This window comes from Aspergillus clavatus, genomic scaffold (genome assembly GCF_000002715.2).
Source record: "Aspergillus clavatus NRRL 1 1099423829806 genomic scaffold, whole genome shotgun sequence".
Taxonomy (NCBI): domain Eukaryota; kingdom Fungi; phylum Ascomycota; class Eurotiomycetes; order Eurotiales; family Aspergillaceae; genus Aspergillus; species Aspergillus clavatus.
The window spans coordinates 940,218-966,774 of NW_001517093.1; the positions used below are offsets into that span (position 1 = coordinate 940,218).

At 51.3% G+C, this 26,557-nt stretch overlaps 9 protein-coding genes across 9 annotated transcripts, besides 4 other annotated features; 7 read left to right on the top strand and 2 right to left on the bottom strand.

Annotated features, from left to right (window-relative positions):
• Positions 1-1,230: 1,230 nt before the first annotated feature.
• On the top strand, positions 1,231-2,290 carry ACLA_082350 (Eisosome component PIL1/LSP1 family protein; the record flags this gene model as incomplete). The annotated part of the gene is made up of 2 exons (XM_001267969.1): positions 1,231-1,737; positions 1,796-2,290. 2 exons carry the CDS (start codon positions 1,231-1,233, stop codon positions 2,288-2,290), a joined length of 1,002 nt encoding a protein of 333 aa, XP_001267970.1.
• A 491-nt stretch (positions 2,291-2,781) lies between these two features.
• On the top strand, positions 2,782-4,068 carry pre2 (proteasome core particle subunit beta 5; the record flags this gene model as incomplete). Its single annotated transcript, XM_001267970.1, has 6 exons — positions 2,782-2,913; positions 3,072-3,179; positions 3,245-3,400; positions 3,462-3,510; positions 3,564-3,673; positions 3,733-4,068. The coding sequence occupies 6 exons, from the start codon at positions 2,782-2,784 to the stop codon at positions 4,066-4,068; spliced, it is 891 nt and encodes a 296-aa protein (XP_001267971.1).
• Positions 4,069-4,486: 418 nt separating this feature from the next.
• ACLA_082370 (DNA-directed RNA polymerase I core subunit RPA135) lies at positions 4,487-8,325 on the bottom strand (the record flags this gene model as incomplete). Its single annotated transcript, XM_001267971.1, has 3 exons — positions 4,487-5,250; positions 5,314-7,753; positions 7,825-8,325. The coding sequence occupies 3 exons, from the start codon at positions 8,323-8,325 to the stop codon at positions 4,487-4,489; spliced, it is 3,705 nt and encodes a 1,234-aa protein (XP_001267972.1).
• A 1,252-nt stretch (positions 8,326-9,577) lies between these two features.
• ACLA_082380 (ADP-ribosylation factor-like protein) lies at positions 9,578-10,537 on the top strand (the record flags this gene model as incomplete). The annotated part of the gene is made up of 6 exons (XM_001267972.1): positions 9,578-9,627; positions 9,755-9,827; positions 9,897-9,916; positions 9,989-10,051; positions 10,120-10,191; positions 10,264-10,537. 6 exons carry the CDS (start codon positions 9,578-9,580, stop codon positions 10,535-10,537), a joined length of 552 nt encoding a protein of 183 aa, XP_001267973.1.
• Positions 10,538-12,480: 1,943 nt separating this feature from the next.
• On the top strand, positions 12,481-13,107 carry ACLA_082390 (resistance to Congo red protein; the record flags this gene model as incomplete). The annotated part of the gene is made up of 3 exons (XM_001267973.1): positions 12,481-12,509; positions 12,577-12,693; positions 12,756-13,107. The coding sequence occupies 3 exons, from the start codon at positions 12,481-12,483 to the stop codon at positions 13,105-13,107; spliced, it is 498 nt and encodes a 165-aa protein (XP_001267974.1).
• A 20-nt stretch (positions 13,108-13,127) lies between these two features.
• Positions 13,128-13,155: a microsatellite.
• Positions 13,128-13,156: a microsatellite.
• A 973-nt stretch (positions 13,157-14,129) lies between these two features.
• Positions 14,130-14,160: a microsatellite.
• Positions 14,130-14,161: a microsatellite.
• Positions 14,162-14,751: 590 nt separating this feature from the next.
• Positions 14,752-15,099, top strand: ACLA_082400 (uncharacterized protein; the record flags this gene model as incomplete). Its single annotated transcript, XM_001267974.1, has 2 exons — positions 14,752-14,870; positions 15,021-15,099. The coding sequence occupies 2 exons, from the start codon at positions 14,752-14,754 to the stop codon at positions 15,097-15,099; spliced, it is 198 nt and encodes a 65-aa protein (XP_001267975.1).
• A 146-nt stretch (positions 15,100-15,245) lies between these two features.
• On the top strand, positions 15,246-15,863 carry ACLA_082410 (uncharacterized protein; the record flags this gene model as incomplete). The annotated part of the gene is made up of 1 exon (XM_001267975.1): positions 15,246-15,863. One exon carries the CDS (start codon positions 15,246-15,248, stop codon positions 15,861-15,863), a length of 618 nt encoding a protein of 205 aa, XP_001267976.1.
• Positions 15,864-16,451: 588 nt separating this feature from the next.
• Positions 16,452-18,157, bottom strand: ACLA_082420 (CwfJ domain protein; the record flags this gene model as incomplete). Its single annotated transcript, XM_001267976.1, has 2 exons — positions 16,452-18,087; positions 18,144-18,157. The coding sequence occupies 2 exons, from the start codon at positions 18,155-18,157 to the stop codon at positions 16,452-16,454; spliced, it is 1,650 nt and encodes a 549-aa protein (XP_001267977.1).
• A 470-nt stretch (positions 18,158-18,627) lies between these two features.
• On the top strand, positions 18,628-26,546 carry ACLA_082430 (putative HEAT repeat protein (DRIM); the record flags this gene model as incomplete). Its single annotated transcript, XM_001267977.1, has 2 exons — positions 18,628-19,979; positions 20,033-26,546. The coding sequence occupies 2 exons, from the start codon at positions 18,628-18,630 to the stop codon at positions 26,544-26,546; spliced, it is 7,866 nt and encodes a 2,621-aa protein (XP_001267978.1).
• Positions 26,547-26,557: the final 11 nt, after the last annotated feature.

The following is a 26,557-nucleotide window of genomic DNA, read 5'->3' on the forward strand; positions in this document are numbered from 1 at the left end:
CTACTACCCGCGCGGGCGACATGTGCTTCCTCGAAGTCGACAACGACGGCCCCGGTCCTGCTGTCCGAGTCATCGACTATCGTCCGGGAACTCTCCGAGTCTCGATACCAGGCTCCCATCGACGCAGGAACAGTAGTAGCAGTGACTCCAGTAGCTGCAGCTGCTCCAACCCTGGCTCCAGCTCAAGTTCTAGCAGCAGCAGCAGCACGACTCATCACAAGAAAAGGAGCGACTGCCACAGTCATGACAAAACTGCGGTCATCGTACCGCGTCCTGCTTGTCGTCCACACCACTCCTACCCTGTGCACATACGGCCAGAGTCACCCGAGCCGGCGTACACGACGATAAGACGAACGAGGGTACGCACGCGGTCCGAGTCGTTCATTCCTAACTCTAGGAGATGGTTTCCTGGCCGAGGGTGCTCACCACCGCCACCATCGCATAGACATGTGGAGTATGTGAGTCCTGGGAGTTGGAGAAGTCGGCCGCATTATGGAGGGCGGGTGTTGGAGGAGGTCAGGTATGTCTCTGGGAGGATCGATTGATAATGGTGGTTTCTTGTGGCTTATTGTTGTAACGGCGATTATCTTAGCTATGATACTTAACATGAATGCAATTGATTGGGTGGAATTATTAGATACGCATCCCGTCGTTCGATCTTCTGCTGCTCACTGTGTTGTATTCCAGAGATGGAATCGAAGCGTTCATAGTCCTTCCTACTCCACTGTTTCAAGTATCGTCTAGCTCCACATCGCAGAGCAAGCATCACGACAACACCACAAGCATGCCCTCTCCCATGGCTCTGGGCTCGAACTCAATTCATCACGGTACAATCACTCAAGAGGTCGATTATATGCATCATGACCGAACTGACATTCAACTGCGTCCGTGTCATGACTTCAGCTTTCCGCAGGTCCCGCATGACGTAATGCACAAGCAACTGTGCCCATTGACGAAGACGAGATGTAGCTCAACTTATCTGCCACATTCATCTCTCCCATCGAGGAACGTCTCTTACTTGCTCGTGTTAAGAGTACCTTTGTTCTCGGTTATTTGATCCGGTCGACGAGAAGTTCATTTCGACCATTATCTTAGCTCCAATATCTCAGCAGACGAGGAAGGTGCACTCCTAGGATCTATACCTACGATAACTATACCTCTTCAACTAAGCATCCTTCGCAACAATGTACGCGCAATCTGTCTTTGATCCTCCATATCAGCCTGCTAATCATGAGAAGGAATCGAACACTGTCCATCCGCCGCAAGGATACCGGCCGTCACCGGTTCAGCATGAACACGTTCCGGGGCGTTCAGGCGCCCGAGCTCAGCAAGAGGATGACCCGGATGATCAAACAAGAGAACTCGGCCATCTCTGCCCATGAGACCGCCGGTCGCGAGCGTATCACCATCGCCGGCCAGCTCTCCGAATGGGGTGAGAACACCGAGGATGATGCCATCTCGGACATCTCAGACAAGCTGGGCGTACTGATGGCGGAGGTTGGTGAGCAGGAGGATAACTTCGCGCAGAATTTGGAGGACTATCGAAATGTTTTGAAGCAGATCCGTGACATTGAGGCCTCGGTGCAGCCATCGCGAGACCAGCGAGCCAAGATCACGGATGATATCCAGCGCCTCAAGCTCAAGGAGCAGAACCATGCCAAGGTGGAGGTTCTGGAGCAGGAGCTGGTGCGGGCCGAGGCGAACAACCTCGTCGCGGAGGCTCAGCTGACCAACGTGGTATGTCATGTTCTTTTCCCAAGTTGAACTGAATGACGCTTACAAATATTTCCTGTAGACCAGACAGAAGCTCAAAGAAGCTTACGACATCCAACTGGCTGCCCTCATTGAGCGGGGAGAGAAGCAAATCCTTCTTGCTCGTCATGCTCGCCGCCTTCTTAACTACCTCGACGATTCTCCCGTCGTTCCTGGCGATGCTCGGCAGCCGTATGAACATGCGGAGCAGGCAAAGCAGATCCTGGAGGCCGCCGAGAACGACCTGAAAACCTGGGAGCCCACTTCCATTGAACCCATCCACACCGCCGCGGGAGAGACCTCTGGCACGACGTTCTTGCCCACTGGAGCCGGTAGAAGCCAGGAGGCCCAGACAGGATCTTCTGCGCAGCGTGAGACAAACGGCACTACGACCAGTCAGGAATACGGACAAGCTAATGGAGCCGCTACTCATATCACCGACACTGCTACAGAAGACGAAGTTAGGAGTGCAAAGCAACAAGAGCCAGCCCATGTTTCCGGAGCTATTGGGTCGCAGCAAATCGCTGTTCCATATTGAAGTTAGTAGGGAGAGAAAGCTAGTATAGTTGTTTTTCCATGCGTTTGTGTATGGTGAAATCTGGTTCATTCGTGCTGGATGGGTATAGGCTCTGGGGTCCATCCGACCAGCCTGGTGTGAGGAAGGTCTTTCTGGGTTGGCAGACTGAAAAAGGAGATGACAGAGAAGACCGCGTTCATGACGGTAGGAATGCTTTTTTTGGGTCAAGATATGTACTTAATAATGAATACTTAATGTCGTGCTTAATGGGATGATTTCGCAATGATTCTACTTCTTGTGCTTCGTACAGTGCAGCCCAAGGCTTGGGGCGCACGTGACCCAGGCGGCAGGAAGTGACGCGGATGCTGGAGCTTCAATGGAGCTCTCAGGCCAGAGCTGCTGTTGCTTCCCCATCCATCATCCACGCCAGTCATCCCTTCTATACATCGAACCGCTTTTAATTTCTTGCTTGTCCCTTCTTGCTCAGAACTCCTTCAGATATATCCTACATCATGGACAAATTAGTCGCTCAGTACTCGCGTCCGCCTCACCAGAATGAGTTCTATTCGGAGCAAGAGCAGCAAGATCTGACCGAGAGTCTCCCTCCTCTTTCTCTAAAATTTGCTCTTCCCCCTGTTGCAAACGTGAGTCCTCAGCCGAGATGGTGTTCTGGTCCCTTGGGATTGTGGATGCTCGGTAGCTGTTCTACGCATGTCAAGTCGGAGTCCACGAGCAGACGACGCTACATGAACATCTGAGAGGACACTAGCTAACTGGTCTATTCATGCTCTCTTTAATCTAGTCCTCCGCTTTTCTCCGTGCTATGACCGATGATCACTCAAATCCCAGCTGCCCCATCAAGCTTGCTCACGGAACAACAACACTGGCATTCCGATTCCAGGGTGGAATTGTATGCCGTCATCCTCCTATCCCGCCCATTGCCCCGACCATTCGGCTGATACAGTGTGAAATTAGATCGTCGCGACGGACTCGCGAGCGACTGCCGGAAACTGGATTGCCAGTCAGACAGTGAAGAAGGTCATCCCTGTTTCGCGATTGAGTCGCGGTGAGGATAAGAAGCAGAATGCACCCGTCCCTGGCCTTCTGGGTACCATGGCCGGTGGTGCTGCGGTATGCATCCTTCTATACTCTTCGGAACGCTCCATGATACTGATGGTTTTGATGTTTTCAGGATTGCCAATATTGGTTGAGATATCTGAGTCAGCAGTGCACACTTCATGGTGGGTTTGAAATCAAGAAATGATACGGATTCAGTGTATTAACGTTTGGACAGAAATTCGGCACAAACGCCGTATTACCGTTGCAGCGGCGTCCAAGATTCTCGCCAACCTGACATACTCCTACAAAGGAATGGGTCTGAGCATGGGAACGATGTTGGCAGGCGTAAGCAAAGCTCGACTCCACCTGCGATGAGCAAAACAAGCAAAACTGACACCTCTCAGATGACTCCTCAAGAAGGACCGGCCCTGTACTACATCGACTCCGACGGCACACGACTCCCCGGAAACCTGTTCTGCGTCGGATCCGGCCAGACATTCGCTTACGGTGTGCTCGACGCCGAGTACCGGTATGACCTGACGGAAGAGGAGGCGCTCCAGCTCGGACGCCGAAGCATTCTTGCCGCTATGCACCGCGATGCCTACTCGGGTGGTTTCATCAACTTGTACCATGTCAAGGAAGAAGGTTGGGTCCACCACGGCTTTGATGATATGAACCCCATCTTCTGGAAGACAAAGTTGGAGAAGGGCGAGTTCTCGAATGTTACGTCGGCGCTGTAGAGTGGTTATTCGGTTTTGAGTTTCAAATAGTCGATATGATGATCATCTCGTAATCTTTATTTCTTGAGGCACTGAAGAATTTCGCGAAACGTGTTCATCGCGCCTAGGCCGTTTGTTCTACTCAGGACAGACCAGAGAGCATGAGTCTATCGATACAATAGAGGCGAGGCCACGGCTTCTCCAATCTGAAATCGGTATAATTAAGTAAAAGAAGGTTGCGTAAAGAGATCCAGTACAATTCTAGATTGTATCCCACTGTAACATACATACAAAACACCCAACAAAACAAAAAAAAAAATTGAAAAAAAAGGATCAAAACAATGCTCAAACGCTCCGCATCTATAGACATGCTTTTTTCTCGAGCCCGAGGGCCCGGCTTTCATCGAATATACATCCCTCCAACCTTCCTGCTACTTTCTTATTTATCGACCCGGAACTTCATTCTGATACCCATAGCAGCCAGTTCCACGTCGAGGTAGCGCAGGACACCAGGGACAGCGACCACGGTGACATTGTCTCCACCCACGTAGCGGCGACCATCACCGTCCTCCCACACGATGGCGCGGGAGTCCTCGAAGACGGCCTCGCGGGCGCAGCGGCGACAGCGCACGATGCCGCTGGCGCCGCCCGGAGCACCGCTGTGCTGGCTCGAGGCGTTCTTGGTGGCGGCAATACGGGCCTTGCTGGAGCCGGCGGAGGAGACGGCGACCTGGGTGGAAAGGAAGGAGCCGCAGTCGCGGCAGATCCAGGCGCGCTGGGAGTCGGAGCAGTTCATCAGACGGTCCTGGAGGATGAAGGCGGCACCGTGGGCAATAAGCGAGTCGCGCTCCATCTCGCCGACTCGGATACCACCGCCCTTGGCACGGCCCTTGACGGGCTGCGCGGTCAGCGGGTTCACGGGACCGGTGGTACGGACCTGGAACTTGTCGTTCACCATGTGACGGAGACGCTGGTAGTGGACGACGCCGATGAAGATGTCTGCGGCGAACTCCTTGCCTGTGATGCCGCTGTAGAGGGGCTCGTTACCGTAGTAGTTATAGCCGGCCTTGCGCAGCTGCTGGCCGAAGTAATCGGCGGCGGTGTTCTCCTCGGAGAACTGGAAGGGTGTCGAGTCCTGGGGATGGCCGTGCAGGGCACCGGCTTTGCCAGCCATGGACTCAATCATCTGGGCGATGGTCATACCTAGCAGCGGATTAGTTTTCGTGGGAGATCATGACGAGGAGAGGACGCGGGGTAGCGACTTACGTGAAGGGAAAGCGTGAGGGTTGATGATCAGATCAGGCTGAATACCGCTCTCGGAGAAGGGCATATCAACTGCAGGCCACAGTTGAGAGCAGACACCCTTCTGTCCGTGACGAGACGAGAACTTGTCACCAATGATGGGTTTTCTAGGTACACGGTATTTGACGCTGAGTGCCTGGCAAGGCTCCAGACCAGTCTCAGCACCCATGATCCGGATGCTGTCAATGTATCCTTCTTCAGCGTCTTTATACTTGACAAAGTGTGTGATTCCGTCGACGTTCACGTAAGAGTCCGACGAGGCATCATAGCGAACCGTGTGCCACGCCGCAACGAGACTTCCTTCCTTGACTCTGGCACCCACGTGCGGAAGACCATCCTCATCGAGGGTCGTACGCCACTCAGCACGAATCTCACCTCCGGGAGCAAAGCCGAAGAGCTTTGTGATCTCACGTCTGGATTTGCTTCGTCGAGAGTCTTTATCGTCGAGAGAGTGGATCTTGGTTTTGTAGATGGTACCATGACCGAAGCCGCGTTCGTGGGATGACTTGTTGATGATCATAGCGTCGTCCATGTCGTAGCCAGTATACGAAATAATGGCAACAACAGCATTTGTGCCGTTCGGGAAATTGTCTAGACCGTAGGCATTGTACAGTGGAGGACGTACAATAGGCGTTTGTCCAGTCTGTAGCCGGTACAGCTTGTTGTCTGTGCGGTATTGGATCGCCGTGCCGGGAGTACCCATCGTTTGTTTGCTCATCTGGCACTGATACATGTTACGGGGCGACTGGTTGTAGTCGGAGAATGGCGTCATGTTGGCGACGATGGAGAGGATGTTTGTCGGCGTGAACTCGATGTGAGTAGATACGCCAGCAACGAGATCATCTGGCAAGCATGCAATTTCCATGAAAGGTTGTTCGAAGGGGCCCACATAGTCGAGCTTGTCAAGAGGCAGATACTTGACAGGTCTGTACATTCTGGCGGCTTGCGAGAACATATAGACACCAGGATATTGACCACCATTCGAATTCGGCACATAACCGATTTCAAGTTCCCGTGGGATGTTGTTTGTGCCTTGCACCTTCCAGTGTCTAACGGTATCAGCAATCTGGCGGGCCTGCTTCGGCGAACAGTAACCGATAATTCTGCCGTCCAGTTGCACTGTGACACTTTCTTCCAGAGACACAGACGACTCAGAACGCACACCAAGTTGAACCAACAATTTGGGCAGTTGAGAGACGTTGACATCGCTAGTAGAGATGAAACACTTGTGAGCAAGATGGTTGAGAAGACCACAGGGTGCTCCATCAGGAGTGTGGACTGGGCAGAAGAAGCCCCAACTCTCAGGAAGCAGCTTACGGACAGTGGTCGTCTTCAGCTGTGCGAAGAAACTACCTCTGTGAATCATTCGGAAATGACTGATGAATCGATAGAAGTTGATCTTCTCGGCCATGACCGTGTAACCGCTTGTCTGCTGCAAATCGAGACCTGTAGGACTGACGAGATTACCAGTCGACAGGAAGTACTCAAGTGCACCACCAATGTTCTCATTGGTTCTCCTGACGACTCTGCTAAGAAAGTCACGCTCAAAAGCTGGGTCTGTGAATTTGGCGCCGCTGTTACGATTGGACCAGTCTCTCAGGATAGGGCCAAATGACCTCACCCATTCCTCCAGCCTTTCCTTAAGGATCATACCGTAGAGGAATCCACCAAGCAAGATTTCTTGATTGGAAACAGCATCCGGGTTGTCAGGGGCGCAATCTCCCGCGACAAGCGCATACAGCTTCCGGATCATGAACATGACCAGCTTGAACTTGTCGTAATCCTGGGTTCCGGTAACATTCTGGTTACCAAGGTGAGGCAGAACAACCTTGCGCAGGAACTCTGTGCCAGCATCCTCATTAGACATATCTGCTGGAACACCAAGCACGGGCTTGAACTTTTCACCCAGATAAGCTCGGCAGGAAGAGCGAGAATGCAAATTATAGCCCTTGTAGGTTCTGAGCAGCAGCTCCACACGATCGGTGACGAATGTGTTGCTGACACCCTTGGATGAAGCGCTGCCGACGATGCCTTCGAAGATTTCGCGGTCATTGGTCTCGACTAGAGCCTTCAAGATCATCATGGCTGGGACGAGGTATTCGCTCTTCCGCCATGAGAAACGGAAGGTGACATTTCCATCACTCAGATAGTGGAGAACGTTCGTCTGCGAGGTCTGATCGGGACGCACTGATCGAATTTGGATACCGTATTTGGTGTATGTGTGGCCACGACGAACAAAGGAGTTACGGACGATCGCCATAGGGAAGTTTCTCTTGCCAACAACCAACATACGAATGAGCTTCTCGTTACCGTTGACAATGAAGTAGCCGCCCAGTTCTTCCGACTCTTCCTTATGCTGGACGAGCTCCTCAGGCGTAGCCTTTTCCAGATGGCATCGATTGGTCTAGATCATCCAACCACGTTAGCCTATACCAAGACAAATGGCATACCTCGTCGATATCTAGAACCACTCACCCTAAGCATGATCGGAACCTGGCCCAGCTCTCTGATGGACTCCATCCAGTCGCCATTGTTCACTTGGTACTCAAGTCTCGCGCGCAATTTCCCACGATAAGTGGCATGTCTCTCTCTCGCTTCTGACGGGTAGACGTTGCGGTTGCGGGTCGCGAACTTGTTGGTGGCAGGAATTGACGGCTTCTCTAAGAAAACTTCCTTGATGCGAACGTTAAGCTTGTTGCGCTTGGGGGCTCGCCGTCCCTCCGCTTTCCGTGCCTTCTTCTGTTCTGGTGTCTCGACATCACCGTCTAGGAATGTCTTCGTGCCAATATCTTTCATTCCAGCTTCCAGGACTTTGCTGCCGTCGAAAAGCGCGTTGAAAGAATCGATGTGAGGCCGGATGGCTGCCGCTAACGCAGGGAATGCAGTGTGATCCTTGGGCGGGTTCTTGAAGAGCCGCTCCCGGCGAAGGACATCGTTATCGACAGTCCAATTGGTGTCTGTCGCTGAAGGAGCCATCTTGACTGGATTTGGATCTTCTCCTCTTTTTTTTTTCTCTTCTTGGTTGGAGCAGTCGGGAGAAATTAGTTAATCGAGAAGTTTTCAGCGGCACAGCGCTAGGAGTTGCAGGCACCACTGTGAAAGAATTGGCGCAGCGGGGACAATCAAAATCCCATTAGCCTCCCAGCTGAATGTCCTTCCAGCGGTTGTAGGACGGACGAGAGAGAATGTCAGTCGTCAAACGTCGCAGATGTCGACCGGAACAATCTTTCGGAGGCCTCGTTCAAGCTGGAAATTTTTCGAGGTGGACCGGCGGACAGATATCATCACGTGCTGATAGGTTGATCTGTTACTTATGATAACTACCTGAGGCACCAAGGCCACAGACCATGCATTGGTCACGGGGCCCATCTGCGAGGGCCTAAGGCAACAAGGCAGCGCTGTTGGAGGATCGTAACTTTTCAAAGAATGCCTTCTATGACACAACAATGTTCATCATTGATAGTCCAAGTACAACGTCAGAATCTCCCTGTACAACCAGACTGGTGTACTTTGTTGGACCACAAAATAGATTCTCTCTCACTGACCTCAGCGCTGTCAAGGTTGCTACTACTATTACGGAGTACTTGCGCCAACCTTCATACTCCAGCAGAGCTAAGCTAAGCGCTCCCCTCCCAAAGCGGCGCAGAGGGAACGGCATGGTCATGCGTGCGCATAGATTCAAAGCACCTCAATTTCACCGCAGAGCGAAGCAGTCTATCACAAAAAGAAATTTCTCTCATTATTGCTCCTGTGCATGCTGCTAAACACACAAAGTACTTGAAAGCTTGTCACTCCGCTGTGGTGCTTTTTTTTTCATATTCTGGAAACTCTTCTCATGATCTCCCCCTACTTATCAGGTGCAGCTTAACCTGGATCTTTCCCGCCTCTTCTGACATCTCATTCTGCGCCGCCTTTTTCTCACTCAATACTTACGTCCTGTCTGTGCTGCGGCACCTTTGACTACGGTGCAGTCTTCGTCCTGGGATAGCAGGCCATCAACTCGCTGGCAGCCCATCCACCCCACTTATTCTCTCCCGCGCACGTCCTGACCTTGGATCTTCCCTCATAAATATTGAACCCGAAAGTCGACACTCCTCCACCGACGCAACTGATATTGTGTTCTGGGCCGGTTCCCCACCACCACCGATTTTTGGTTGTTACTTTTTCCTTGTCAGTTCATAAATAGGTGCCTTCACTCGAAGATCAAGCGATCTATAGTATCCACAACATGGCGGGTATCTTTCGAACGATATATGACTGGCTCCTGAGGATGTTCTGGTAAGTGGGCCGCCGTCCCAATAAATGTCGCTTTTTGCCAGAAACATGGCCTGTACCGGGCCCGCCCCCGCATAAACAAAGAAAGCCTTGGTTTGCTAAAGGTGGTCAATGTACATCAAAAATGCAGGGCGACGGAGATGGATGTCACGATGATCGGACTTCAAAATGCTGGAAAGTCCTCACTGTTGCGCGTGCTTGCGGTATGCTTCCTTCGCCCCTATGGCGCCCATCCAGTGTCATCGCTAACATGGTGGATTCGATCCTGACAGGGAGGTGAATTCACTGTAGAGTAAGTCGTGAGCGCGTAGGGTGCAGCCCAATCATACCAGCTGTCTTAAGTCGCTAAGTTGCTATTCTGCAGCTCTATCCCGACCATCGGTTTCAACACAAAACGTGTTCAAAAGGGCCATGTGACCTTGAAATGGTTAGTCCCCAAGCATTTCAGGTGGCTCTGTGCCTTTTGCTGTACTTATGTGTCTGACTGTATCCCAGCTGGGATCTGGGGGGCCAGCCGCGATTCCGACCCATGTGGGAGCGATACTGCCGCGGAGTCAACGCAATCGTGTAAGGCTTCCAACCCTCTAGTGCTCCGCCTGAAGGAAAGAAACATCTGAATCATGCTGATTCTCGTTGCAGTTATATTGTGGATGCGGCAGATCGAGCTGCTCTGCCGGTCGCTACGGAGGAGCTGCACGATTTAATGGGAAAGCCCTCTTTCGATGGTATTCCATTGCTGGTTCTCGGGAACAAGAGTGACCTTCCTGAGAAACTATCGGTCGATGAACTCATCGACATGATGGATCTTAAGTCCATCACTCGGCGCGAAGTCAGTTGCTATGGAATCAGCGCCAAGGAGGAGACAAATCTCGACGCTGTCTTACACTGGTTGATAGCCAGGGCCAGCCGATGAAGTACTGGCTGGGCAATCTTACAGGAACACAGCCCTGTTTTGGTTTTTCGCTGCCCCTTTTTCGGTGTTCTCACTTTTCCGAGTCGGCGCACGTGTATATTTTCATGATATCAGCTCGCTGCTCCCGGTGTAATGACCTTGATGATGTTTTCCCATTCAGATGTATCGAGCGATTGATCGTTGTTCTTTGCGCGCGTTCCGAATCCCTCACCCTGCTATGGTTCATTCGTGATGATATAACGGCCACCAGCATATGTATAGTCACAATCTCTCTGTAACAAAAATGAGAGGCATTCGAGCTGAGTCTGGCCTCTGATCGATAGATTGCAAACATTCCATAGCAAGAAAAAACAAAAAGGCACATGTGACCTAGAAGCGTTAGTATCGCCTTCGGATTGTACTGGCAGCGCTCATGTTGTAGACTTCATATCCAACACACAAGTAGAGAAAACTGAAGTCCCGCAACGCAGCAGAAACGCCGCCAGCCATCGAATTTATACGTCCATCATCAGTAGAAGACCGGGGGGCTGCCACACACAGACCAACTGATGCGTTGGCATTGCAGATGCGAAGACGGGAACTAAACAAGCCCTGGTCATTCAACGAATGGTGCCCCGCCGACAGGCATTCTCAAGTCTCAACAGGTGATGACTGGTTAGAGTGGCAGAAGAGCAATTGTCGTCAGATCCTGGTCTTGAGGATGTGATATGTAGTTAGATGGGGGATGAGTGTTTTTTGGTTAGCTGGTTGATTGGAACATTGTTGGCCTGTCCATGTGTATAGATGCGTGTACTGTAGGATTTGATTTGGCTTTGCTGCGATAGAGCTGATGATTTGGCATCGATCGTGCATCATCCTACGGGATAAGTTGCTAATGATGAAGTAGGTTATGTGGGAGTATCTTGATTGTTTGCTGATCGATATCAATGCATCATATACGAAGTAGTATCCAGACTGCCCAAGGTATACTTACTACATTTGTCTTACTGCCCCAGCTCTTCATCAGCGAAGAAATGCCGGTCATGTGCTTTTTCTGGGAAGAAAACACAGCCACGCGCTGAAGCCGAAGCTGGTGGCAAAATGGCAGTGGATCATGAAATCATGATACTCTACTATCCTTCGAAGTGTGAGATTCCTGTGAATTGCCAGGTCAGAGTCTGACAAGCTGTAGCTTATCGTCTTCTAGAAGCTCCGAGGTATTACTCGAATTAATCAGCCAGATTATGGCGCATCCCTATCCTGGCGCAGTTCTTCCATACTGTGTAGTACTACGTAGATATCGAACACATCAGCTATAGAGAGCATCTCGACAGACTTAAGAGACCTGATTGCATTGATCAAGTATTTCGTCACCTCCTGATCTCTCATGAGATTCTGCGATAGATATCAAGATATTTGATAACAGTCAATAACTAATGAGACTCTGATAGGTACGGCCGAGAAACCCGACCGAAGACCAAAGGTACATACTTAATCCGTCCCATTTATGTACCCAAGCTGCCAAGCAACCCCCAGCCATCATGGGCGCACTGCGAACGTCTGAGCCACGCTCCCCCCAGCCTTACAGACCCATTATACCCATACCTAGTTAGTAGGTAGTTCACTAATAGTCATTTAGGACCCATCCTATTCCCGCCTTTTTTTTTGGTTGCTGCCTTCAGCAATTAGAAACTAGCAGTGTTACTGGACTCGCCTTTGCAAAAAGAACTTCATCTCCCCCATCTGCAACTTACTTTCCTTTCTTCTCCCTTACTTGATCACTCCCCCATCTGCTCAGATCATTTAAAATTCTCTTGTTGACATTCCTTCTGCCCAAGCCCCGCCCTATCTCTGGGTTCCTGATATCATATCCTCTGCAGACCACTGGCTTGCGACGATCTGATATACGTCATCCATCTTTTCCCTCGCCCTCTACTCTATTGAGGGAGGTCTTTCCAGCCACCATGGGAATCCTCTTTCGTCGAGAGTATTGGTTAGTATATTCTATCGCCCTCATTTTCGCTGTTATTTTAAACCCACATCACTGACCGTTTCTATAGTGACACTTGGGACAGCTATGGCAACGTATGCAGAAACAGCTCCTGGTACAGCTGGGGCCGCTGGGTTGCCTTTGCTGTTATCGTGGCCGCCGCCTTTATGATATTCTTCCTATTCGCGTATGTCTCGAATGATCTCTCCCTGATATTCTATGTTTCATTGCTAACAAACGATTCTGTAGATGCTTTAACGCTCGTCGTCGTCGCTATAACGGCCTCCGTCCTCACCCCGGCACCGCTTGGCTTGCTCCTCCTCCAGGCCTCCTCCACCAAATCAACCATACTACGCCGACCCCTACTACCAACAGCAGCCGCCACCACAATATACAGCTCAGCCGCAGTCCTATGGATATTTCGGTGGACAATCACAGCAACCGGGCATCGAACTGCAGTCACCGCCGCACGCCTACGCTGCTGGAGGCGATCGGACATATCAGCCTCCGCCGGGCCCTCCACCCCAAGGTGGTCCCAAGGTGTAGATGGTTGTCGGATCCGCTGGTCCTTACGGAAGCAAACAAGCGGGATTTGAAGTGATATCTTTGGGTTGGAGCACCTGTTGTGTTGTGTTGTGTTGTGTTGTGTTCAGGTCTGATCTGGTATCTCCAGGCAGTATCGAGACCCATTGTCTCTCACTCTTCGCTTTACCGTCTCATTTGTTTCCTGCCAGGAATATGCCGGCAAAAGAGCTGTCTGATGCGACCATGAGTTTCTGTGTTTTCATCTCTACCAAGATATTATTAGTACTATAATGACCCTCTCCAGGAAAGATCTTGCTATCGATCATAATGAATTCAACATATTAATAGAGCATGCCAACGGCCATTTGGAAGACGTGCAACCGACACATCATCTAGTCGAGCAGAATTGGTTGCACTCTGCGTGTGAGAGGATCATGGTCTTGAATATCTCTCTCTCTCTCTCTCTTCTGTTGCTGTATCCAGCCTCGGCCATTCAACCAGTCTTAAAGATAGATCTTCCTTATCCTAATCTCTAGACATATAGTTCACTAAAACCCTTCCAATTTCTACACGAACAGAATGGTCATGGTTCGCGTAGAATGAACTCAACAATCCTTGCAATGTCACCCTTACTGTCCGAAATGATATCGCAACCAGAAGATCCTCCTTTTCTAAGCTACTGCCGACTACGACTGCCAATGATATTGATTTCCACATATCCTGACGAGGAGCAGTCAACAGAACCGAGCGATCGACAGAAGACCGCAGCGCAAACGTGCAAAACTGCGCATCTAATTAAGAGCCGGCCGATGAAACGGTTCTTGGCTGTGTAAATTAACGTTTGAGAATTTGATTTAGCCCATTCCGACCACCTCGTCTATCTACAAATGCCGTTAGGTTCCTGTCACCTTTCTGCTCATCCATTGTGATAGGCGGTTTGAGCGACGGAGTATGATTGCTGATCCCCACGTAAATGATGGTTGGAGTGATTGAGGGACACTCCATCGTATTATCCTCCTCTCCTCTTTCTTTTCTTTATCCCTCCCTCTCTCTGTTATCTTCGTTTCGATCCTTTATACCACCTGCTTTGGTTTTGTGTTTTATTTTTATTTTTATTTTATTTTATTTTTTGACTACATCCAACCTCGTCTCTCATTCTGATACCGTGGACGGTTGATCCCTCCTGTTAATCCTGGGGGCGGGTTTGCGTTGAAACCTGGGGCGCAGTCCATCAACATCCCCATCTGGTCTGACTCTGTCGAGTCTTCTTTTCATTCCTATTCACTCTTTCTGGAATTTACATGGTTGCCTGGAATCCTTTAGGAACTGCAGTGCAATACCTATTTTTTGCAACAAGTGCTTGCTCTCCCTCGGTTCCGAGTCGACACATACCTCGACCAGTCGCACTCTCCAGCTGGGCTTATACGAGTCCAACTCATGTCTGCAGGATCTACAAGGCTTACATAAACGGCTATCCCTACTGCAAAATCCTTGTCGTTGTAAACTGAGTTCGACCGATTCAGGATTGATTTGCATGGTCCGAATCACCCGTCTTTCTCTCACTTACCGAGACGACTGGCTTTAGTCGCAACAGTCGCGTTAGCGTTGCAAGCGCTTGAAGCGTGCTAGTACTGGGAGAAGCGGTCTCGAAGGAATCGTGGTCTGTAGATGACCATCGCCTCGCAACTGAAAGATCGGCATCACTCTCGCATCCGCCGCCATGAGTCCGGCGGTCCAACCATCGCTTTCACTATGGGCGCGAGATATAGTTGGTGACCTGAAATCAGCCCCCGATACATTCTCGAGCTGGGACAAATGTATGGCGAAGTCTTACTGCAAGTATGTGGTCTCCCAGCTGGCCCTGTTCTCCCGCGTGGGTCTGACTGTGATATATATAGATGGCCGGTGATTGTTGGAATCATTATCGGGGCAGTCATTCTGATCTCCGTGATCGCATGCGTCGTCAATTGCTTATGTTGCGGTATTCAGTGCTGCACAGGTTGTTGCCGGTGCTGTTCATGCTGCTGTCCTTCTCCTCGAGATAAAGCCTCGAAGACAAAGTATCTAGATGACCCGGGGTATCATCAACCCTCGCCTATGCCAGTAAACACTGCCTATCAGCCACCGCCGGCGCCTACAGTATACCGCGGACCCCAGGTTGCCCGATTTGAAAATCCCCCTGCGGCGAAGGTAAATGAGGACGCATTGCCCGCCATGCCGAGCTGGAATGATGCCGTGACTCGAAGAGTGGAAGATACCGCACATCACCACGATGCAATGGAAATGGAGCCCTTGAATCCACCCCGCCAAGATCATCACCGAGTGCCGTCTCCGGGCAGATTCAACAGTCCTGGACAAATGGGGGTTCCGCCGATCAGAACGGGTGCGTCTGCTCCTGGCTACTTCCCTGCATCTTCACCATATGATGAGCAGCGCCAATATGACCATGGCGCCTCTGGACCATATGAAACATACCACACCTCGCCATATGACCGATCATACCATGATTACCCCCCAGAAGGTTATTCTCAACCCGCGGCCCAAATTCAGGTTCCTTATAGCTCCCAGCCACGCTTCTCGCCCATGCCTGCAAGCCATTCTCCTTCCTCCGATATGCCCTACTACACACCCTACCGTCAACCCTCTCCCGGCCTGTCAGGTACCACCCAACCTCCCTCATACCGGGCCCTCTCGCCCGCCGGCCATGCTTCGCCTCCTCCGCCGTTCTCGGCGGTGAATCCCGTTCCTCTTCAAGTGAGCGACCCGGGCAGGCCCCCGAGTCTGCTCCAAAGCGGACGAAAGCCCGCGCCGAACTCATACAGAGACGTCTAGCGTCTTTGATTCGCGAGAACCGCGTCGAGTGTAAAATCTCGGTTCCCTTTCTGCCTTCTCTTTCTCCGGGAGCTTACAGCGCTTCCCATTGGATATGTGCCGATGTGAAATGACCATTATCGGTTTCGGAGAACTCTCGCCTGGGACCACGCTATACTCATATCTTTTCCTTTCATGCTTCCCATCCTTGTGATGGTCAACGGCCATGCCTTTTGTATCGCGACTTGTCTCATGACTTCTGCTATGTTTGATGTATATCACTTGTTTGATGATTGCTTAGCCGACCGAGTGGGCCAGGCTAGTATGATGTATGCGCTAGCCGGTCTGGATGTCGAGAATATATACTGTAATAGGTTACAATTTCATGATCGAGACACGGAGACTGGAAGCTATAGGATCGTGATGGTAATGATACAGGCGTACGTTATACTTACTATCTTCTACCTAAAGTAGAATGCGGGTTGAAGCATCATCATCACGCGGGTAGAGCTGGTACTCGCACCAAACCCAGCCAGCGAATCCGATGGTCCCAGCTTTCAGCTTACTTAGTCTACAAGGAACAAAAGCATATCCACAGGCCCTGAGCCCTTATTCCTGCAACGAGAAATCAAACTCCTTGAACGCCTCCTTGAACGCAGCAGCGTCGGCCTCCTCCTCTTCCTGCGCCTGCACCCCATCCTTCCAATTCATGCGCTTCTCCAGCTCCAGCAGTTTCGCCATCACGCGGCGGCCGAACTGGATGTCGAAGCGGAACTCCGCCCCCAGCGGAAGCAGCAGCGTCTTCTCGGTGCCGGCGGTACCGTCTCCTCCCGACTCCGATGAAGATGAAGAAGAAGGCTCCCAGATCCAGAGACGGAAGAAATCGCCTGGCTCGCTGCTCGGGTCTGCAGAGGACTGCGGGTGCTCGAATTTTGGGTACGCAAGGTTCTCGGCCTCGACCTTAAAGGCCGCGTCGACGAGGCCGCGGCGAATCAGGTCCGCAGGCACGGGCAGGAACTGCCAGTGCACGTGAATGCCGTTTGCGCGGCTGACTTCCCAAGTGACGGCGCCGAGGGTGTTGTGAGCGCGCCGCGCGAGCATGGAGTGGAGCGCAGTGCGGTAGCGGTGCATTTCGTCGTAGGTGGTGTGGCGGGCGGATTCGTCGGTGATGGCGCTGAGGGTCGGCGTGTGTGTGAAGGGGATGATGAGGATGTGGCCGGGGAAGCCGAGGTCGGGGAAAGTTTTCGATGTCGGTAAGGGGCCCTTGGCTGTGGTGAGGTAGCTTTCGTTGCCGATGGAGGTGATGAGGTGGGTTGCGAGGTTGGGGTTGGAGAGGCAGAAGAAGCATTGCTCGGGACCTGGGGGTGGGGCCCGGGCGCGCTTGCGCGGTCGCTGGTGTGTGTCATCGTCGACTGCAAAGCGGCGATAGGAGTCTCGCTGGGGTGGCAGGGCTTTGCGCTTGGCTTGGATCGGGGCGAAAGGGGTGGCGGTTGCGCCGACGGGGATGGTCAGCGGTGGGGGAGCTTTGGGGTCGAGTGTGAAGGCGTACATCCATTTCTGCTTGGATGTTTTGCTGTAGGAGGCGAGGCTAATGAAGCGGGTGAGCGGTTTGACGTCCGGATTGTCTTCGGACGGCATGTGGAAGAATGGTTCGCGTTCGTAGAAGAACCCGTCAGATGACGATAGGTGGTATCGGGGTTTTAATGTCGAGCAGAGATCTGCAACGCATTGCACTTCCTCGGGTACTTTGGCATCGTCTGGAAGGGGGACATTGGACCCAATTCGAATCCCCTTGGGCCATTGGTGGGTGATGAGGATGTCCGCGCTGTGCGCGCCGTACAGCGCCCTGGCATCTGATTCTGTGTACCCAGGATGGTACTTGTTGGTTGATTTATCCTCGGTCTCGAGATTACCACCCAGGGCAACGAGGCGGATCCCTTCTGCTGTTTTTAGGGTGCCCCGCTTGCCCAAGAAGTACAGATTGGGACAGACTTCGTCATTCTCCTCGATCCTTTCGACTATCCTCGTGGGGAGAGGCCGGCTACCCAGCCCAAAGTACGTTGGCAGTGGGACATTGATATTCCCCTGCAACAGAGCCGCGATCTCATCCAGTTCGTGCTCTGTCGAACAATCCCCGAAAAGGTCACCCGCAACAATCGCGAAGGAGAAATTCTGCTTCACTTGTAATTTGGCGAGTTTGGTGAACACCTCCCGCAGCTCACAGTTCACACCACCAACCACAATTCTAAAGTTGAATTAGCCATTCCTGTAGTTATATAGTAGCGAAACAATCGAGCTTACATTTTGGAAGCCATCTTCCAATTGGACAACCACTGAAGACTATGATGCAAGAGGTAATGTCAACATAGCCTTCTGAAGGTTATCTCAGGAATTTCCGAAGCGGGTCAACTCTTGCTTTCTTTTTGGATGCTGTTAAACAATCGGTGCTCCGGGACAATATGTTTAGTTGTACAACCACAACTAGGCCTGCCAGCTCCTGACATCAACAAATGTCGTAGATGAAGACATCACCATTTTTGGCCCATCGACGGATCCCAAAGAAGACTAGGCCGTGATATCTCACGTGCTAGTACGCCATTCCTATCGCAGTTAGCCTTTTTCTAAACGCCGACGCTAATCTCCGCACCGGAACAATTCTGCTGCGCCGCCGGGGAACTTTTTTTTCCTGTATGGACAAGAAGAACATAGCAATCCGCAACCTCGACAAGAAGCAGTACACCCTTTTCGTCGGCGCGGCTTCTTCAGTCGCCATCGATCTCTGAAGATGGTAGCCAAGTCATCGGCTTCACGGACAATGTCCGTGAAGCGTGTGAAGACAGGAACAGAGACAACGAAGTCGTATCGATTCGAGCCGTTTTCCCAGCGTGTCGCAAAATTGAAGATCGATCCCATCCATCGAGTGCGTCGGCCGAGCTTTGGTGAAGAAGGAGACGAGACGTCATCTCATTTTCGGTCTGCATATGATCACTGGGTTGAGCTGAATTTGTCGGATAACTTTGTGCGATTCGCCCGAAAAGTCAACCCGCTATGCGAAAGTCTCGCCCAGATTTTATACCACGAGGAGAAGATTATGGAGCTGTTGGTGGAATACATCGAGAAGAGAGACCAGTTATCGATCGAGCCGCTGTTGACATTACTCGCTCAGTTTGCGAGGGATTTAGGTGTCAGGTTCGAAAAGCATTTCGCTACCGCTGTAACGCTCGTGGCGTCTGTTGCGGCCACCCATCCCGACGTCGAAGTGGTCGAATGGAGTTTCACGTGTCTGGCATGGATCTTCAAGTTCCTTTCTCGACTCTTGGTGCCTGATCTGAGGCAGCTCCTGGGTATTATGACCCCGTACCTTGGAAAAGAGCGGCAGAAGCTGTTCGTGGCCCGATTTGCCGCCGAATCGATGTCGTTCCTTATTCGAAAGGCTGGACTTGTATACTACAAAAATAAAACACCCCTGCAACGCGCAGTATCATTTTTGCTGGATGATTTGCACCAGGCGGCTGCCGATTCGAAGACCGTGGAAACATACAAAGAAGGGTTGATGGCTATGTTTTCGGATGCAATCAAAGGTGTCAAGCTCGGGCTCCACTCGAACGCCACTGATATACTTAGCTGCCTTCTGGAAAATGCGTCTACAGGCGATGAATTGCGCAGCAGCTTAGCTCTCGACGTCGTTAGCGGTGTGCTAATTAACGTAAATCACAATACGACAGCTGACACCTACGAACCAATCATCGAGACCATCGTATCCTTCATCGAGCCAACCCGCAAGAAGGCCAACAAGCAGTATGCGAACTTATGTTGTCGGTTGATGTTCATCTGCGTTTGTACCCGCAAAGGATCGCGTGTTAAAAGCTGGAAGCCTGTTCATCAAACTCTGCTGCTCTTGCTTCAGAGGGCCGCGGCTGCGCCTGGCGCGTATGCCGAGTCGATTCCCCAGCTTCTGACTACCGTGGCATATGTCCTTCAGCTATCTCCTATGGACGAAATGCTACCATTTATGCGCTCGCTTATGGATGCTGTGACCGCAGATCAGCTTTCTGCTCACTTTCTCTCATTCTGTGCTACTTTCTCGGAATGGGGTGCGGAGAGATTTCATAGTGTTGTCCTTCCCTATTTTCAGAGGTTGGTAGATTCCATGCATCGGTCTGTGTTTTCATCTTCTAACTCTCACATAGATTCGTCAATTCTTCATGGCAGGAACATGAGTACGAGCTCTGTCTGACCCTTCTTCGGTTGAACCAGGCAGGATGCATCACGTCCGAGCTCTCGCGACCTGGCTATATCGCCTGTCCGACATCCTGGAAGAGTCGCATCAAGGGCATGCTAGGCAGCTCTGGCCCTGATGCCACTGAAGTAGCACTCCTCAATGCGTATTCTAAGCTTCCCAACGCCATCTCTCTGTCCACCGAGCCCTCGCTCTTACCCGAGATGACCACGAGTCTTCATGACCACCTGTCTCATGCTCTGAAGCAGAACAAGGATGACTCGTCTCCCGCGACAAAGTTCTTCCTCGGACAAGGTTTCAAGACTTATGTGGACCTGGCTTCCTCTAACGGAGGTGCTGATTCGGACTTGTGGAGCTCAATTCTTTCCGCCGCCGCGCAGCACTCCCGAGTCCATTTGTTCCTTGAGGCCCTGCTAGCTTACGTTTCGAATTGCTCGGTAAAGTTTGATTTCGAAAATCCTGCAGTGGAAGAATTCGCGGATGTCCTGATCACCAACCTGGCGGGTCCGTCTCATGCACTCCGACTATTGTCACTGCAAATCTTGCAAGTTCTTGTTGAAACCCTGGGAGAAGATGCTACTCCTATCTCGCTAGCTATCGAAGTCGAAGAAAGCGAGCTTAATCTCCAAACCGCGCGTGTTGTGTCGATGCACATCCGTAGACTCGCCATTCTCTACCCACAAGTGGCCTCGCAGCGGTGGATGCCCAGGTTGATACCGTACTTTTGCTTTGGACTATTTTCAAAGAAGTTGGCGCCTTTATGGGACGATGCTGCTGCAGCACTCAGATCAATCAGCGAGCATTCTGCGGGAGAGAATATTGTTTCTGATCTCGCAATCCAATGGCTTCAAGAGCGTGGATCAATTGAGACTACCCACAAAGCCGACGAGGAGGATGAAAACTACACATCTGGATACTTTCAATGCTTCAATGCAGCAAAAATTGAGGACCTTGCATCCGCTAATTTCAATGCTTCCATGGAGCCCAGTTCGACACTGCTGGGCCGTTTCGAGAAGGACCACGACCAATCTGATATTCTACCCCTTTCACCTCGAACCCATGCTTTGCGTGTCCTCAATGCGGCCCCGAAAATCGCTGAAAAGAGATCACGCCAGGTTGTCCCTCTTTTTCTGGCCTGGGCCACACGCGACGACGAGGATGGGCCTGTTGGTGATATCTCCAAGAATACAGACGCGGAGGACGCCGAGGAATCATACATCCCCTGGGGCTTCCACGATCGATTGGCTTTCCTTGGGCTTTTTGGTCAATTTGCCAATCCTCGGGTGCTTTTCAAGGCATCAGAAGTTCATGAAGCACTGCTTGGCCTTCTTTGCCACGGTAACTCTCAGATCCAAAAGTCCTCACTCAAAGCACTATTCACCTGGAAGTCGCCCAACATTGTTCCCTACCAGGACAACCTTTTGAATATCTTGGACGAGTCGCGCTTCAAAGATGAACTCTCTGTCTTCGTTCATGTTGGTGGTGAAGATAGCTTGATTGACGAAGCACATAGGGGTGAACTCCTCCCTGTTCTCCTACGTGTCCTGTATGGCCGAATGATCTCGAAAGCAAGCGCAGCAGGTCAGGCAGGGCAGGCTGGACGTAGGAAGGCGATCCTGCGAACATTGTCACAACTCCCCGATAACGAATTTGATATCTTCATGCAGGTGTCTTTTGGCCAGCTTGGTACTGTCAATTTGACTCAAAATAAACAAATTGATCAAGAGGCATTTACTCGAGATCTGGTCAGCCCGAGAAGGCAGATGGGTTTGCTGAAAATGGTTGAAACTGTGTTCGATACTCTTCAAAGTCGAATGGTTCCATATGCCCAGAGATCCATGGATGCAGTCCTGTACTGTCTCGTGAGAGCCTCTCGGGAGGTGGAGAAGGACCATACTGACACTGTTGCGGAGTCTGCAGAGGGACGCATGTTGACTGTTCTGCGCAACATTCGTCAGACTTGTATTCGTTGCCTTGACTTGATATTCTCTGTCTCGTTAGACAAAGAATGGTCATCCTACGTTCGCGTCATCTTTGACGAAGTAATCAACCCTCGCCTCGAAAATTTGGCAATTGAGACAGCGCAAGGAGTTTCGGGTCTCCTTCGACTCTTCCACACTTGGGCAACTTCCTCCCGGTCGTCTTTCTATCTCGTGCGCTACAACGACACGCTTCTAACCAAGGTGGTGGACTGTCTTGCTGTAGATTCTGCCCGTGATGAGGTGAAGGTGTTCGTTATGGACGAGATTCTCGTGCCTGTTATTGAGCTTGCAAGTGGAAAAAATCTGCAAGAGAAAGAAGAGATGAGTGATTTCTCCTCAGGCGAGATTCGCTCTGAGGTTTTGTCCCCTTATATTGAACACACACTTTCTCTCCTTGGCCGTCTCCTAAAGCGTGGTCCTTCCCGCTCCGTCCTGGTATCAGGCGTTCAGACACTTTCTCTCCTTGCGCCATGTGTTGAATCTTCCAAGGAAACCTCGGGACTCATTAGCATCACCACGTATCTCCTGCGTCAGCCACCAGACAGAGTGTCCCCTAAGACAAAGTCTGGTCTCTTACGCATTCTGGAATACTTTCTGCCCTTGTACGATCCTCAAGAAGACCCGAAAATGTTCCAAGAGGTGTTCGAGGCGGTGTCATCCATGTTTGATTATTTCAGGGATGATTCAAACCGTGAAGTTCTGTCGAGAGTCTTTGGGGCGTTCTCAAAACACGATCATAAACTCCAGAAAGTCGCCACTCTATGCGCCGAGTTGAACTCGATATCTAGAAAGAAACTCGAGATAGACTACGAAAGTCGACTTCAAGCCTTCAGGGAAATCAACGAGAGCTTGTGGGAATCTTTTGACGCTCAACAGTGGCGGCCCCTGCTCTATAACATGCTCTATCACGTCAAGGATGAGGAAGAACTTGCTATCAGAGCGAGCTCTTCTTTTGGACTGAAACGATTCATAGAGAGGGCTACTAAGGAAGATGAAGGCAGCGCCGAGGAGTTTGAACCTCTTGTCAAAGATGTCTTGTGGCCTGCGCTGCAAAGCGGAGTCCGACAGAAGTCAGAGCTTATTCGGTCTGAATTTGTCTCAGTGCTTGGTTACTTTATCAAGTTAAACCCCACTAGGAGCGAAGTACAAGACATGCACGGGCTTCTGATGGGCGACGATGAAGAGGCATCTTTCTTCACCAATATCCTTCATATACAGCAGCATCGCCGTCTCCGGGCGCTGCGTCGTCTGGCCGCTGAAGCGGCGAAGGGTGGCCTCCAGCCTTCCAACATCAGCTCCATCTTCATTCCCCTCAATGAGCATTTTGTGTTCGACGAGGAAGTCGAGGAAGCCGCCCACAACTTAATTGCGGAAGCTGTTGCCACGATCGGGGCTCTCGCCGAATGGTTGGACTGGAACCAGTTCAGAGCGATCTTCCGGAGATATCGTGGTTACATGCAACGCAAGTCTGAAATGGAGAAGAATATTCTAAGGCTCCTGGGCAGAATGGCAGATGCCTTGACCAATGCAATGAACCAGGTCACGGGCGATCAGAAGGTAGACGGCGACAGCATGGAAGGGATCGAAATCTCGGTCCCCAAATGCAATCTTGCACGAACAATGCCATCGCCTGCTAAAGTTGCGGCAGAGCTGACCACCAATTTCATCCCGCAATTGACCAACTTCATCCATCATAAAAATGAGGCGGAGATGAGCTTGCGTTTGCCAGCAGCAGTCACTACGATCAAGCTGTTGAAACTTCTACCCGAGGAAGATATGGCTATTCGCCTGCCTCCTGTTCTCCTTGATGTGTGCAGTATCCTTAAAAGTCGATCACAGGATGCCCGAGACACTGCTCGAAAGACTCTGAATGACATTGCCTTGCTGCTGGGTCCCGCCTATTTCGGCTACATACTCAAGGAACTTCGCACCGTTCTCACAAAGGGCTACCAGCTTCACGTCCTCTCCTTCACAGTCCACTCTATACTTGTGGCAACAACAGACGACTTCAAACATGGGGATCTGGACTATTGCCTGGCGGATCTCAGTGGCGTAGTTATGGATGACACTTTTGGTACAGTCGGTCAAGAGAAGGATGCAGAAGGCTACGTGAGCAAGATGAAGGAAGTCAAGAGCAATAAGAGTTATGATTCGATGGAATTACTGGCGAAGAATGCGACTGTTCGGAACCTCACGAACCTGCTCCGACCATTGAAGTCTCTTCTACGTGAGAAACTCAATTCCAACATGGTGAAAAAGATTGACGAACTCCTGCGAAGAATTGGAGTGGGTCTTTTGAGAAACCCGGGCGTGGAAAATCGTGATATCCTTGTCTTCTGTTACGAAGTGATCAAGGAGACATATCAGGATCCTGCGAAGGAAGAGAAACAGAAATCTCTCACCATCTCTGAACAGCGTTATCTGGTCAACCTCAAAGGTGCAAAGAGAGGCGAGAAACGCGGAACGACTTCGTCGTACATCTACAAGTTGACTCGATTCTCGCTTGACGTTCTGCGCTCCATCCTGAACAAGTTCGACTCGTTACTCACCCCGGCCAACCTGGCTGGTTTCATTCCCACCATCGGCGATGCATTAGTTCAGGCGCACGAAGAAGTAAAGATCGCTGCTGTCCGGCTGCTGTCGACCATCATTAAGCTTCCTCTTCCGGAAATCGATGACAATGCTCATGTCTACTTCACAGAAGCGGTCAAAATCATCAAAGAGGCGCCGAGCACGAATACCGAGGCTGCGCAGGCATCCCTGAAGCTGGTCGGGGCGATGTTGCGAGAAAGAAAAAGCACCAAACTCAGAGATGGTCATCTCGCATATCTCCTCCAGCGTCTTGTCGCCGACATTGAAGAGCCGGATCGCCAAGGCATTACATTCAACTTTATTCGAGCCGTGATGGCAAGGAAATTCGTGGTTCCCGAAATCTATGAGCTGATGGATCACATCGGTGCCATGATGGTCACGAACCAAGCCCGCTCAGCGCGCGATCTGGCTCGCGGCACGTATGTGCATTTCCTCGTCGAGTATCCACAGGCCAAGAATCGCTGGGCGAAACAACTGAGCTTCCTAGCCAAGAATCTGGAATATAAGCATCACGATGGCCGTCAGTCTGTTATGGAAGCCGTGCATACGCTACTCTCTAAGACTGGACCCGAACTGGCCCAGGACATTGTCAGCACATTTTTCTTGCCGGTTGTCATGGTAATGGCGAACGATGAGGCACCTGAATGCCGAGAAATGGCAGGAACTTTGCTCGGAGAACTATTCAGCCGAGCGGATAGGGAGCAGACGAAGTCCATGCTCATGCCCTTGCGATCCTGGCTCGAGCAGACTGACAACTCTCTGCTGACTAGTACCGGGCTACAAGCGATGAGAATTTTTTTCGAGGCGGAAGGAACCGAAAAGGACAAGGAAGCTCGCTTTGTCATGGGAATACTCCCCGCCATTATGGAGCAAATTCTGAAAGACGAAGGAAACGACAGTTGGGAAGTGCTCTATTTTGGTTTGCAGCTTTTGACAAAGCTTTCCAAGGCCGTTCCTGCTATCGCCCTGGCCAAGGAACGTGCCTCAATCTGGGCAGCCGTTCGGGAATGCTTGTTCTACCCCCACGCTTGGGTTAAGACTTGTGCCGCCAATCTCGTCGGAACATGGTTTGCAGATCTGGCCAGAACCAATGCAGCACATGGTTACAGCGCGATTCCGCTGGCAGGCTCTACAGGCTTGACGCTTGACAAGGATGCCATGTTGCAGCTGACCCGGGCCAGTTTGCGCTGCCTTAGAACTCCGGGTGTAAGCGAAGAGCTTGCTATGCAGTCGGTTCGCAATATTATATTCTTGGGTCGGTGTTGCGCTCAGAATGGTCTTGCATTCCCGTCTACATCTCAAGAGGCCGATATGAGCGAAAGCGAGAGCGAGAGTGAAGATGACATTGATGAGGAAAGTGTCAAGAAGCCAGTGGAGCGCGCAGACAAGCCCACCATCCAATATATTTTCCAACAAATCTCCTTGATCCTGCGCAGGGAACTCCTTACGACAAGAGCAGAATCATTGATTCCCAAGAGCGCCTCCATTGGCCTTCTCGCGGCTCTCTGTCGTCACCTCGAGGCTGATCAAATACGTCCATCGTTGCCTACCATTCTCCTCCCTCTTCAACATTTGACAGATCCAACTATACCTGCTCCTCGGTCATCGGACGAGCGCTTCCGCGAATCATACAGGGCGCTTGTTTCCAACTGCCATGAAGTCCTTGACCTCCTCCAGAAGAAACTGGGCGCCACTGAGTACATCAATCAGATGGCAAAGGTGCAGGATTCCATCAAGGAGAGACGTGAGGGACGGCGGATGAAGAGGCGCATTGAGGCAGTTACGGAGCCCGAGAAATATGAGCGAGATAAGAAGCGGAGAAACGACCGCAAGCACGAGAAGCGCAGGGAGAAGGGAGCGGAACACCGGGGGAAGAGACGCGGCTGGTAGATGCCGCTATT